Source organism: Gopherus evgoodei, chromosome 5, assembly GCF_007399415.2.
Source record: "Gopherus evgoodei ecotype Sinaloan lineage chromosome 5, rGopEvg1_v1.p, whole genome shotgun sequence".
NCBI lineage: Eukaryota > Metazoa > Chordata > Testudines > Testudinidae > Gopherus > Gopherus evgoodei.
Window position 1 is genome coordinate 107,515,063 of NC_044326.1, and position 14,220 is coordinate 107,529,282.

The window sequence follows — 14,220 nt, forward strand, 5'->3', positions numbered from 1 at the left end:
CATTTCAGTGTGAAAGGCCGTAGGGGCCCAAGAGCCAAAGAATCTATGGAGTCAGCACGACACTCTGATAGTAGGTATCTTTCTAGTGCAGTTGCTTTATTTAAAGTTTCCATTGTAAAGGAGTAAACAACGCAGAGTAAGGCCTGGTCTACACTACGTGTTTAAACCGAATTTAGCAGCATTAAACTGATTTAACCCTGCACCCGTCCACACAACGAGGTCCTTTATATCGATATAAAGGGCTCTTTAAACCGATTTCTGTACTCCTCCTCGACAAGAGGAGTAGCACTGAAATCGGTATTGCCATGTCAGATCAGGGTTAGTGTGGCCGCAAATAGACGGTATTGGCCTCCGGGCGGTATCCCACAGTGGACCACTGTGACCACTCTGGAAAGCAATGTGAACGCTTTTGCACTGGCCAGGTAGACAGGAAAAGCCCTGCAAACTTTTGAATTTCATTTCCCGTTTGCCCAGCATGGAGCTCTGATCAGCACGGGTCGCCATGCTGTCCCAAATCCAAAAAGAGCTCCAGCATGGACCATACAGGAGATACTGGATCTGATTGCTGTATGGGAAGAAAAATCTGTTCTATCAGAGCTCCGTTACAGAAGACGAAATGACAAAGCATTTGAAAAAATCTCCAGGCTATGATAGACGGAGGCCACAGCACAGTGCTGTGTGACAAGCGTAACGGAAAGCCAAAGAATCAAATGGACGCTCAGGGAGGGAGGGAAGGGGTACTGAGGACTCCAGCTATCCCACAGTTTCCGAAAAGCATTTGCATTCTTGGCTGAGCTCCCAATGCCTAAAGAGTCAAAAACATTTTCCCGGGTGTTTCAGGGTATATGTCGTCAATTTACACCCTTCCCTCCCCCGAAAGAAAAGGGAAAAATAACGTTTCTGGCCTTTTTTCAGTGTCACTCTATGTCTACTGCATGCTGCTGGTAGACTGGGTGCTGCAGCGCTGAACACCAGCATCCCCTTCCTGGTGGCAGATGGTACAATATGACTGCTATCCATCGTCATCAGCCTGTGAGTGCTCCTGGTTGGCCTCGGTGAGGTCAGCCGGGAGTGCCTGGATAAAAATGGGAATGACTCCCGGTCATTCCCGGCAGATTGTACAGAACGGCTGGTAACCATCTTCATCATAGCAACTGGAGGCTGAGCTCCATCAGCCCCCACCCCTTCTCATGTCTAAAGAAAATATTCTGTACTGCCTGGACTATCATAGCAGCGGGAGGCCTCCTTCTCCTCATTTTATCTCACTAAAAAGTCAGTGTTTCTTATTCCTGCATTCTTTATTACTTCATCACACAAATGGGGAGACACTGCCATGGTAACCCAGGAGGGTTGGGGGAGGAGGGAAGCAACAGGTGGGGTTGTTGCGGGGGCACCCCCTAGAATAGCATGCAGCTCATCATTTCTGCAGGATCTCTGAGGCTCTGACATGGAGCGGCTGTGCTCTCTGGTTCTCTCATACACTTGCTCCATATTCTAGGCAGGACTGACTCTATTTTTAGACAAAACATAAAGAAGGGAATGACCAGAGGAGTCGTTTCCATTTTTGTCCATGCGCCCCTGGCTGACCTCAGCGAGGCCAGCCAGGAGCACCCATGACAGCAACAGACGGTACAGAACGACTGATAACCGTCATCTCATCACCAATTTACAATGGCATGGCAGATGGTGCAATAGGGATTGTAACCATCTCTGCTACCTTGCAAAGGCAAATGAATGCTGCTGTGTAGCACTGCAGTACCGCATCTGTCAGCAGCATCCAGTACACATACGATGACAGTGACAAAAGGCAAAACAGGTTCCATGGTTGCCATGCTATGGCGTCTGCCAGGGCAATCCAGGGAAAAGGAGCGCGAAATGATTGTCGGCCATTCCTTTCACAGAGGAAGGATTGAGTGACGACATTTATCCAGAATCACCCACGACACTGTTTTTGCATTGGGATCTCAACCCAGAATTCCAGTGGGCGGGGGAGACTGGGGGAACTGTGAGATAGCTATGGGATAGCTACCCACAGTGCAACGCTCCGGAAATCGACACTAGCCTCGATACATGGATGCACACTGCTGAATTAATGTGCTTAGTATGGCTGCGTGCACTCGACTTAATACAAACTGTTTTACAAAACTGGTTTATGTAAAATCGGAATAATTGTGTAGTGTAGACATACCCTAAAAGTCTGATAGCATTAAGAATCTGCATCCAGCTGGAAGAATTATTACAATGTTTTTACTGCAAACATCTGAGCAGCCTCCAGGCTAGTAAATAAGTAATAATAGAAAATAACACAATGAATGTTGATCTAACTGCAGTTTACAATAAATAAAAAACATTATTGTAATTATTTCCATATAGGCACATTTTAGCTGCAGTTTTACACACACATTCTGCTTAGTTAGTTCCTCTGTAAGAGCATAAATACTGGTCTGCAAAATTTAAATATGTAAAAACCAGACAGTTATACCTAAAAATTGGATGGGGGCAATGGTACATCGTAAGAACTTATAAAACAGCACAAACCACACTATTACCTTTATGTAAATGCTATTTATAAAGATCAAAGTTAGAAACTGTAAAATTAGATTCTGCGTCCCAATCTGTCAGCATTTGTTTGTAATTGGTTACTAATGCTGTAATTATGATAATGAATTCCAGACTTTTTAGCATAATACTTCTATTTTACATATGGGATTGTATTCAAGAAATTTATTCATAAGATTTATCTAGTCTTGCAATGGAAAGTCATGAAATGTACAGAATTTATCTCAGAAAGATTGCAAGATAGTCACTGTGAGTGAGGTTGCTCATGAACTTGCCTTCCACAGAACCAAACCTGTCAATTATTACCTTTACTCTTTTGTTCTTAAGTGGTGCCTGTGGGCAATACAAATAATAAAAAATGCAGAGTACTTATGTTGAGAAACTTTCCCCATTGCTGTTGGTGCCATTTTCCTTCCATAGTAATCCCTGTCTTAACTGCTTTGCTTTGTAACAACCTGAAGGCTCTTTGAAAATTGAATATGTTCACTTAAAAGATAGTGATGGCACTCACCATATCGGTCAGTTAGGAAGACATGTAGAGAAGGAAAATCCTGTCCATCTTTGCAATGACAAAGAACACTCTGATATTTCTTTGAACGGTTTCTACAACTGAAACATTGTGGCATACAGTTGATTGTTTTACAGATATATTTAAAGACACAGACAGAAACAGATAGTAATAATCTGTTCAATAAATAGCTGAAGACCCTACACACATGATAAATTTATCCTAAACAGAAGAAAATAGAGGATGGAAGAGAATTTATGATTGAGGTCAAGTCCTGGTACTGTTTAGCTTAGGATCTCTCAGATTAATGCTATTATGGTAATATGTTATATATTAGCATAATATATTAAGAATACCTAACCCTAACCCCCACAGCATCAAAGAGTTAATTGAAAAGCGGCATTGAATAAGATATGACATAGGCATGATGGGCCCAGTGGTTTCATCCAGTTCCTGGAATTTCATAAATTCTTATCCCCAGCGGAAAGACTTCTTTAGATTTAAAGCATTAACTTACATTTTATTTTTTAGAGTCAAACTGATATTAACTGATCTGGCTTTAATCATTAGTACTGCTAGTCACATTTACTTCATTTTATAGTTCTATGGATGTCATATGTATTTTATAGGAATCCACTATAATCCAGAATTCATTATTGTACCATTTAAATAAAATGCTGCTAATTGTTCACAGTACAGGACAGTATATATGCACTCTGTAGATTTGCTTACCACCTCTAAAGTATGAGGACTTTAACACATTTACATAAATATATACTCTTAACATAATTTTCTCTAAGCCAAATGTGATGAGGGCGTGGAGAAAGATTTCTGTGGGGAAAAGAATGGTGCAGCAAATCTGGGTGTTATCAGATAAGTAAATGTTTTGAGTACTCTCTGACTATTTAGAGATTGACAGACATAAGGAGATGTTTATTTGAATATTTTGGCAAGGTGAGAACTTGACTGTTGAACAAGGTTAGAGCTTGTGTGTTGAACTCTATATGCTGTATATGTGACCAAGATAACAATAAGGCAAATAGAAATCTGTTGATGAAGTTTTTGTTCTTATTTTTCAATTGCCATATCTACACCAGTTTGTATAGATAGCCTCAGTTAGAAGCTGTGAAACATTGTAAAAGACACCATAATGCTGCAGTGTCTTCTTTAGTAGCTTTAATGTTGGTGGATTTATAGTTATATTTATTATTTATATAGTAATTCCACACAGCTCTGCATAGACTAAGTTTAAAAAAAAATCTGTTCTTTGAAGAGTTTACAGTTTAACTCAGACAAATACTAAGGAAATGATTCAGGCACAAGAAGGTGCAGGACATTGTCAGTTTTCAACAGGTCCTAGTGTATATAGAGTATACTGAAAAGATTGGCTATTAACCTTTAAACATTTCTAAAGTAAAACCTATGCCATTTCCTTGTTTCGACAAATGTCTCTGCATGATCTCATTATTCTTTGAGATTTATACTTTTTAAAACATTTCCAACAATGATTGTTTTGTGCAGGAACATTTGTTGTTACTGTTTATTGCATGTGTGCTCTTGTTTGTGGATGTGTCCACATAAGATTTCTTTTCTCTCCCCTCTGTCTAATATGTATTTCTACTTTTTTGTCTTTTTCAGATACCAGATACACACAGGCCTTCAGCATTCTGTCATAAGGCCTACCCAGCCTAACTGTTTACCTCTGGATAATGTGACTCTACCTCAGAAGCTGAAGGAGGTTGGCTACTCAACACACATGGTTGGCAAATGGCACTTGGGCTTTTACCGTAAAGAATGCATGCCGACACAAAGAGGATTTGATTCTTTTTTTGGTTCACTCTTGGGCAGTGGGGATTATTACACTCACTACAAATGTGACAGCCCTGGGATATGTGGCTATGACCTATATGAGAATGACAATGCAGCTTGGGATCATGACAATGGCATATATTCAACACAGATGTACACACAAAAAGTGCAACAAATCTTAGCCTCTCATAATCCCAGGACCCCAATATTTTTATATATTGCTTACCAAGCTGTTCACTCTCCACTACAGGCACCAGGCAAGTATTTTGAACATTACAGATCAATCAATAATATAAACAGGCGGAGATATGCTGCCATGCTGGCCTGTTTGGATGAAGCCATCAACAATGTGACTCTTGCTTTAAAGAGGTATGGTTACTATGACAACAGCATTCTCATCTACTCTTCAGATAATGGTGGGCAACCCACGGCTGGAGGAAGTAACTGGCCTCTCAGAGGAAGCAAAGGGTCATATTGGGAGGGGGGAATCCGTGCTGTTGGCTTTGTCCATAGCCCCCTTCTGAAAAACAAAGGATCTGTGTGTAAGGAGCTTGTGCACATCACAGACTGGTTCCCCACTTTGATCACATTGGCAGAAGGGCAGATTGATGAGGACATCCAGTTAGATGGCTATGATATATGGGAGACCATAAGTGAAGGCAGACGTTCCCCAAGGGTGGACATTTTACACAATATTGACCCCATTTACACCAAAGCCAAAAATGGCTCATGGGCAGCAGGCTTTGGGATCTGGAACACAGCAATTCAGTCAGCAATCAGAGTAAACCACTGGAAACTACTGACAGGAAATCCTGGATACAGTGACTGGGTCCCTCCTCAATCTTTTAGCAACGTTGGCCCCAATCGCTGGCATAACGAACGAGTTTCTTGGATGACTGGCAAAACAGTGTGGCTTTTTAACATAACTGCAGACCCATATGAACGAGTGGACCTTTCTGGTAAGTATCCAGATATAGTCAAGCAGTTGTTGCGGAGACTTTCACAGTTCAATAAGACTGCAGTTCCTGTTCGATACCCAGCTAAAGACCCTAGAAGTAACCCAAAACTCAATGGAGGCGTCTGGGGCCCATGGTTTAAGGAGGATGAGAAGAAAAAGAAGCCAGGTAAAATTAAGGGAGAGAATAAGCAAAAGAAGAACAAGAAAAAAACAAGTCAGAAAAAGGGACAGTCCTTACATTGCCGTTTGCACCTTGCTGATGGATAGGATCAACTACTGTCATTGCATAAACCTAACTCAGTCTACTCCAATTTTGGGAGCTCCTGACATTCCACCAGAGTAGAAATACCAGCTCTGCACTATGATTGAATGAGAAATCTCCCCTTCTGGTTTGTTCTCACGTTATACCAGCATAAGTTATCCTGACGCTCTACCTGAAGAATATATAAATGCCCATGTGGCAAACGTTCTCTTCAGCACAAATGTGTTCCCATCATAGCTACATATAACAATGGAAATAACTCTGTTCCAGTATTTCTCTGTTTGAAGGATACTTGGTGGGGTGATTCCATGCCAAAATAGACTGTATATTTCAGTAATGGTATGAAAAAGTTACTGGTATTTCCCAAATCGATAAAGATTATCTGTAGAGAGAAGTAAAACCCAAAATCTGACTCTCATTTTAAGTTACCTTGGGTTGTAGTCACCATGTTATGATTTTTTTCTAATTAAGCACAGCAAAAGTTTAAGCCCCCTAATAGTCTATATACTTTTTTAAAAAGCTCCTTTTAATTAAATTGTGTCTGTCTTACATAAATGAGAGATTTTTTTTTTTTTGTGTTAGGTTACACTGCTTTCCAATAAAAACAAAAGCACACACAAGAATCAGTTAGTGCATGTCTCATATTATTTACCATAGGGATAGGCAGAGATGTAGTCTTTGAGAACACCACCAAAATGAATGTAATGTTTATTCTCTGCTACAGTCAGTGCCAGCTCCAGGCACCAGTGCAGCAAGCAGGTGCTTGGGGCGGCCCAGGGGAAGGGGTGGCACGTCCGGCTCTTTGGCGGCAATTTGGCGGCAGGTCCCTTGGTCCCTCTCGAAGGGAAGGACCTGCTGCCAAAGTGCCGCCGATCGTGAGCATGGCTTTTTTTTTCCCCCCTCCCCTGCCACTTGGGGCGGCAAAAACCCTGGAGCCAGCCCTCGCTACAGTATATAAAAACATAATTTATTTTACAACACAAGTCAGTTACTTCACGTGTATTAAAGCTTTCACAGTGGGTGATGCAAGCCACCTTTTTGTTTTATTTGACTTGATTTGCTCTATCATTAGGGGTTTTATTTTACATATCCAAATCTGCATAGTACTGTAAAAACACAAATTACTGTAAATACTGCTAAGATGAAAAAGAATGATGATTCAGGTACATCATTTCATTATGTGTTTGCCTCCAATGAATTTGAATGTATCAAAGTGATTATTTGACTCAGTAGTCACTTGAAATATTGTTGTTCGGTTTCTGTATGGAAGCTTTATGTGTTTTTAGGGGGGGAAAATCTACTCTAAACCTCTTATTTATATATCTATTAAAATATTTTATTTTTATGGCATTCATAAAAGTATTCTGTCTCTCCTTTGCACTGAAGGTCATAATTAAGTTCTTGATATTTTTAAATGATCTTGCTAAGCTTTGTTTTGGTTGGGTTTTTTTAAATGCAGGCTTGATTTGATGACATTTCATTTCTGAGATACAGTTCCATCCTTCAAAGAATGACTGAATTCAAGACACTATTAAAACTGTCCTTATCTCCAAGGATGCTAATGAAGAATTCTCCAGTACCCAGCTGGATGGTTACATTGACTTTTTTAATCTTGCTGTATTACGGTAGATAATGTAATTCAGAGTTCCTATGAATAAAACAACGAGGAATCCTTGTGGCACCTTAGAGACTAGCAAATTTATTTGGGCATTGTCACGGAGTCCCCGGATGATGCTCTGGAACTGCTCCCCGCAAAGCCAGTTGGGACTTTGGGGAGCCTCCTCTCCCTTGGAGCAGACTGTCTTCAGGGCAAGAAGCTTACACTTCACCTCCTGGGTCTCCTTGGAGCATTCAGCATCCTCTGCCCCTCTGTGTGCTTCCCACAGTGAGTCTGCCCAGGCAGAGTCCTGGGGAAGCCAGAGGGTCCTGCACCCCCACTTTGCTTCGCAGTCAGACGTGACTCTTAGCCAGCCAGTAAAACAGAGGTTTATTAGATGACAGGAACACAGTCTAAAACAGAGCTTGTAGATACAGAGAATGGGACCCCTCAGTCGGGTCCATTCTGCAGCCCAGCGAGGCAGACCACCCCATCTGCCCTCATTTCCAGCCCCCAGCCAGCTCCAAACTGAAACTCCCTGCAGCCCCTCCTTTCTGGCCTTTGTCCCTTTCCCGGGCCAGGAGGTCACCTGATCTCTTTATTCACATTTAGCTATCCCCTTGCAGGGTGAAGGGCCCAGCCATTTGTTGCTAGGATACAAAGTTTCGGCAATTTATGCACGCTGGAGAATTAGGAAATGCATAGGGGAAACTCAGGCACCCACACGGTATTTAGAGGAAACATTAAGAACAGTCCCACTTCATCACAGGCATAAGCTTTCATGGACTATAGATGCATGGAGTGAAAAATACAGTAGAAAGATATAAATATACAGCACATGAAAAGATGGGAGTTGCCTTACCAAGTCGGGGGGTCAGTGCTAATAAGGCTAATTCAATCAGGGTGGATGTGGCCCATTGCAAATCTGTGTCTTAACATAACATATAGCAAATGAAATTAATGCCAGCTGATCAACATACTAGATAGCCATCACCTAACTTGTGGTAAAAATTTAAATGAGAATACCATTTCAGCCATTAGAAACAGAGGGCCTGACATCTGTGTAAAGCCATTGCAGTGGATGGAGTTACACCAGTTTAAAATCAGTATAAACTGAAATTAGATGCAAGTCCAGCATACTGATACAGTCTATTTTTTAAATTAGATTGTACTTTTCTTTAAAAGTAAATTGTACTTTTATCTCTGCAGATAATGTAACTGCTAATATCGTCTAACAAAAATCGCTACAGTGCAAATTTATATAATTTCGTCAAAATCAAACCATCATCAACACAGCATCAGAAGCAAGTGTAGTTTGTTTTCTGCCTTCAGGGATAGACCTGAAATATTTTTAAGGCAACCCTGAGACATTCTCATAACATATGTCAAATGTGTAAACTTGAATGGGGGTCTGGACGTTTAAAAAATAAAAAGAGTAAAATATTGGCCTAGAATTACATGTACTGAGAGAATCTGGATTTGGGTAATCAAAATTATAAGGTAAATCAGGAAAGAAGGTGATTTTAAAACACTGTCATGCCAGGGAGATGTCTTAACGCGCATAAATCACTTTTTGGTTTCATGTGAAATACCCCTGCATTGTGACCTGAGCCCAGCATTAATAAAAAAACAGGTTTCTCAGTTGTCCTGTAGAAAGGACCAAAAATATGTAATCTATAGGGAATATTTGTATATTTGGCAGGACTGAGATGAGCTTATCTCTTAATGGCTAAAGTACATAAGTTATTCTCTCAATTGCTTAGAATACAGCTCTTCAATAATAGTGCAGTGGCTAAGTCATTTTATCACACTAATTTCTAGCAGACAGAAAGGACAGCTTCTCCATCAATTTCCTTGACTAATACAAATAAAGTCCATGGTAGTAAAATGCCATCATCATACAATCAGTGACTTCCTCTTTGAAAATAAGTTTTGTCATTGTCTTGACAGTTACTGGTCAGAAGAAACCAGAGATCATTATTACATGACAATGTTTTATTCCATTATTTCTTTTTGTTCAGTTACAGAGCAAAGGAAGAACTTCTTGAGTGTAATCAGCATAAAGTATAATGGTGGATCGGAAGTCTCTATATTCCTATATATATTCTACATATGTCACAGGAGAAAACAGTTATAAAACCAGATGATACTACCAGTGCATACTTTCTAAAGATTGCATTAGATTTTAGTTCTGCTGTCCTATTAAAGTTGTCCTATTAAAGTCAAGAGGTGAGGTACAGTTAAACTAGTGGGCAAAGCACAGCAGGGTTGAAAGTTGGGTTTAAAAAAGCCTTGAAAATTTTGGAAGCATATCTGAATATTTTATTGAACATTTCCAAACCTTTACAATCACGCAATCACTTCTAGTTTTTGCCCTCTTTACTCACGGTCCAGCTTGGTTCTTCTCATTTCCCAAAGCATACAGTGTATTCTTCCAACCTGCAATAGACACCTTCAGCCACAGTTTCGTCTCCATGATCTTCAGCCATATGTGTCTTCAATGGGACATTCTCTTTACTGAGCTCTTGTGTGATAGTGTATTCAACACTCATTCACTCACAAAGTCAAATGTGCCTAAGAATGTATTGCTCATAAGAGTTGAACACAGCAGCCACCTCAGCAGAGGTAACCGGAGTTGCTTAGACAACAATCCCATATTCCAAAGCAAAATTGGAAGGCCCATTGGATATTGTACAGAAATAAGGAGAAAGGCCATACTTTTTTGAAGCTGAAAAATGTGTGCAAAGACAGGCCTGCATTTACATTTTCAAGAAAGAAAGTGTTGCATCCTCTGACCCTTCAAAAATGGGTAATGAAACTGTTTTGAAATGTTTAAAGGAAGAATAGGGTTTTTTGTTTCATGGGCTGCTGTTCACCATATCCTATTGTGTGCACATGGACAAGATGGGGTTGGCATAATCTATGTGGGCTGGTTCTAACATCCTCACATGGCATCAGCACTGTCTGCAGGAGCCTTGGAAACACCATCCTGAAGAAAGATGCTTCTTTTCTTCCTCTTCCCATGTACTGTTGGTGAGTGTGTTTTTGTGAGAGATGAAAGCTGCTTTCCTTCCTTAGTCCCTTCCCCGCAGTTCAGTACTTCCTCACTGCAGCACCATGCAGAAGGAAAAGCAGAACTGGTGGGTAAGAGAAAAGAGAGGAATCTAAGGGAGGGAAAACGCCCCCTGCCTCCTGACACATCACCTTTAAATACTGTGCATCAGCCTCATTTTTATTTGAAAAGCTGGCAGATACAAAGACACTTAATCCTGTCCTTTTCTGTGTTTCGTTTCTCAACCTTCGTCAATCCCTACCTAAAACCCCATTCAATGCTTTTAAAATTGCTAAATGGTTTTATTATCCACTGTTGAGAGTTAGATTGTTGTGTTTTGTTTTTGGTTTTGTGCTTTTTTGGGTTTTGTTTTTTTTTTTTATTTAGTGTGACGTGGAACTGGAGGCATAAGAGTTTCCTTGCTGCAAGTAAAACAAAGATAAGTGGAAGTGCATGTTATGAATGGTAAATGATTCTTTAAAATGACAGTCTCTGTATGTGACTCATTCTGTGGGATGTGGGGAAAAGACCATCATGTACTGAAGCTCAGACACTGAAGATGATTTGTCGTCACTAATGGATGCATAAACAGCCAAAGCAATCCAACAGATCCCTGTAGCCTTTGGGACATGAGTCTTTTTGAAAAGTGGACTATGCCAGTAAAGCAAGTGAATCTTCCCTCTCATATTGAGGTCATGGATTTGAGATCAAGTTGGTAAAGAACACTCATGTTTCCATCTGTACAGAACTAAACTTCATGAGAAATCTGAGGTATTGTCTAGACAACATCAAGCGCTGCAAAACCATAAAATAATTTTCTGCACGTTCTTAACTTCCCCTTTTTCCTCTCCCTCACACATTCCATATACAAACACCCTCAGGAACCCCATGTATATTTGGATAGTTGCCCTTTAAAACCAAAATTTAAGAAAAGTCTGGCTGTTGTTCAATTTTTTAAAATAGCTAGAAACAACCACATTCATTTTTGCAATAAAATTTTCAAGCATGGGGATCTTGTTATGAGCCAGGGGACCACACTTTGATTTAACATTATTGTCTTTTATACTGAATTCTTGAAAATGCTCCCTGCACCTGCTTTGTAATTTTCATTGTTGGTTACATTCGCAGAACAATACAGGCTCCTTCTGGTTGTCACAATAAAATCTTTAAATTCCTATGTATGTTAATCAGTCATTTTAAGCCTAGTGAATCAGGTGTTATTTACCTTATATTCCAAATGTATTGAGTTGAATATCAATGCTCAATCCATTCAGTACACAGATATGTGAAGGATTGATAGTGGGATATGAATCTTTTCATCTCTTGGTTACTGATTCAAATCTAAATGAACTACACACTCTCCTCGCAAGGATTGTCTATTTGGGACAAAATTAATTCAATTCCTCGAGGCAAGACAGCTTTCTTTTCCTAGTCTGTGAATAAATAGAAGGCATCAGTCCTGACAGCTGGCATTATAGCACCTTTCACAAGCACGGAATTTTCAAATTACAAAAATATATAATAACTCCTGTCCCCCTCCACACACACACACATGCACATTCCACTTAAAAAAAAACAAAAAAATAACCTCGCTATATTAAACATGGATGATAATCTTTCTCCTGGTATTTTCCTGCATTTTAGAATCTAAAATTGAGATTATTCAGTTCATTTTTATTTCTCTTTGGTAAAACCTCTATGGATGTGTCCAAACATCACAGCTTGGTGAATATATATTATATGGAAAATCAAACATTCACTTGGTTCTAGTACTGTATTGTTTATTTTCCTGGTTTCCTAGGAACAGCAGAAGACGCACATTACCATGAAGAGGATTGTAACACTTATTTTTGCTCTGAAATAACTCAGTGCCCAATTCAGCAGCCCAGCTCTATTCAGCAAAGTTCTTAAGCATATGCTTAACTTTACTTCAGTGGAATTAAGTACATTCTTAAGTCTTTTGCTGAATAGGAATGAAGTTAACTACATGCTTAAATGCTTTGATGAATTAAGATTTTTGATCTAAGGAGGAAGGCCATCAGTAAAAAACAAAACCTTCTCTCTTTACATCATGCTGCTTTTCACCTCTACTGGGACAGTTAATGATAACAGAGCTGAAGCCTGAGCAACTTAGTTTCACAGTAGGGGCTGGTCCAGACTGGGAGGGGGAATCGATCTTAAATACGCAACTTCAGCTACGTGAATATCGTAGCTGAAGTCGAATATCTAAGATCGGATTACTCACCCGTCCAGGTGGCGCGGGATCGATGTCCGTGGCTCTCCGTATCGATTCCGGAATTCCGTTCGGGTTGATGGAGTTCCGGAATCGATATAAGCGTGCTCAGGGATCGATATATCGCGTCTAGATTAGACACGATATATCGATCCCTGAGCAATCGATTTTAATCTGCCAATACAGCGGGTAGTCTGGACGTACCCTAGCAATTGCCCTGCTACCTCCTAATGCCCTGCCTTTTATATGCAGAAAAATGTTGTGGCACAGGTGGGCTGTGGAGTTTTTATAGCATGTTGGGGCGGGGGGGCTCAGAAAGAAAAAGGTTGAGAACCCCTGCTTTAGTGTGCAAGCTACCTTGTTAATTCTATACATTTAAATTACAGTCAGAAATACTACTTAGAAACTGTCTAGCTTATTAATTACCTTTTTGCCTATTTCCATAATGGGGAGAGAATAAGGACCTGTGATGTCACTCTGACATTTTCTGAAAAATATATTTTTTAAATGTCCAATTAAAAAACCTAGGTGTTTCAGTAAAAGTCATGTAATCACATTCAGTTACTGCAGAACTTGAAGGAACATATGTAATGTTTGATGCTGATCTCTAGATTTGATTAAAAGACTGTTAATCATTTGACAAGGCCTGTTGTGACAGGGCCTACAGATTGCTCCATAATCAGGGGCGGCTCCAGGCACCAGCACGCCAAGCACGTGCCTGGGATGGCAAGCCACGGGGGGGCACTCTGACGGTTGCCGCAAGGGCGGCAGGCAGGTTGCCTTCGGCAGTATGCCTGCGGAGGATCTGCTGGTCCCATGGCTTTGGCGGACCTCCCGCAGGCGTGCCGCCGAATCCGCGGAACCTGGGATCTCCCGCAGGCAAGCCGCCGAAGGCAGCCTGCCTGCCATGCTTGGGGCGGCAAAATACCTAGAGCCGTCCCTGTCCATGATGGCTGCAACTCCCACTGTTTCCTGGGTCCCCCATACCTTTTTCATCCTAATCCTGAGAGATGTCCCTGAGCAGACTGGGCTAAAGAAAGGGAGCTACTTCCACTAGCTTTGGCTAAATCCCAAATACCACCTGGGATGTCATACTTTGTCACTCACTTTTCCTTCCCCACCTTATCTCTTGTCTTTCCAGTCCTCCTTTTTCCTTTTGTCTAATAAGAGTCTGTCTTAGCTGGACATGTTTGTAAATGTTACAACACTGCTGTACGTTTGTGACCAGAAAGAGGCAGCTAA

At 40.7% G+C, this 14,220-nt stretch overlaps 1 protein-coding gene across 1 annotated transcript in view; it reads left to right on the forward strand.

Annotated features, from left to right (window-relative positions):
- ARSJ (arylsulfatase family member J) overlaps positions 1 to 6,867 on the forward strand; it is a 57,976-nt gene extending 51,109 nt beyond the window's left edge. The window contains exon 2 of the mRNA XM_030565103.1: positions 4,706 to 6,867. Coding sequence (XP_030420963.1) covers positions 4,706 to 6,101 — 1,396 coding nt within the window. The 3' untranslated portion in view covers positions 6,102 to 6,867. The remainder of the gene's footprint in view (positions 1 to 4,705) is intronic.
- Positions 6,868 to 14,220: the final 7,353 nt, after the last annotated feature.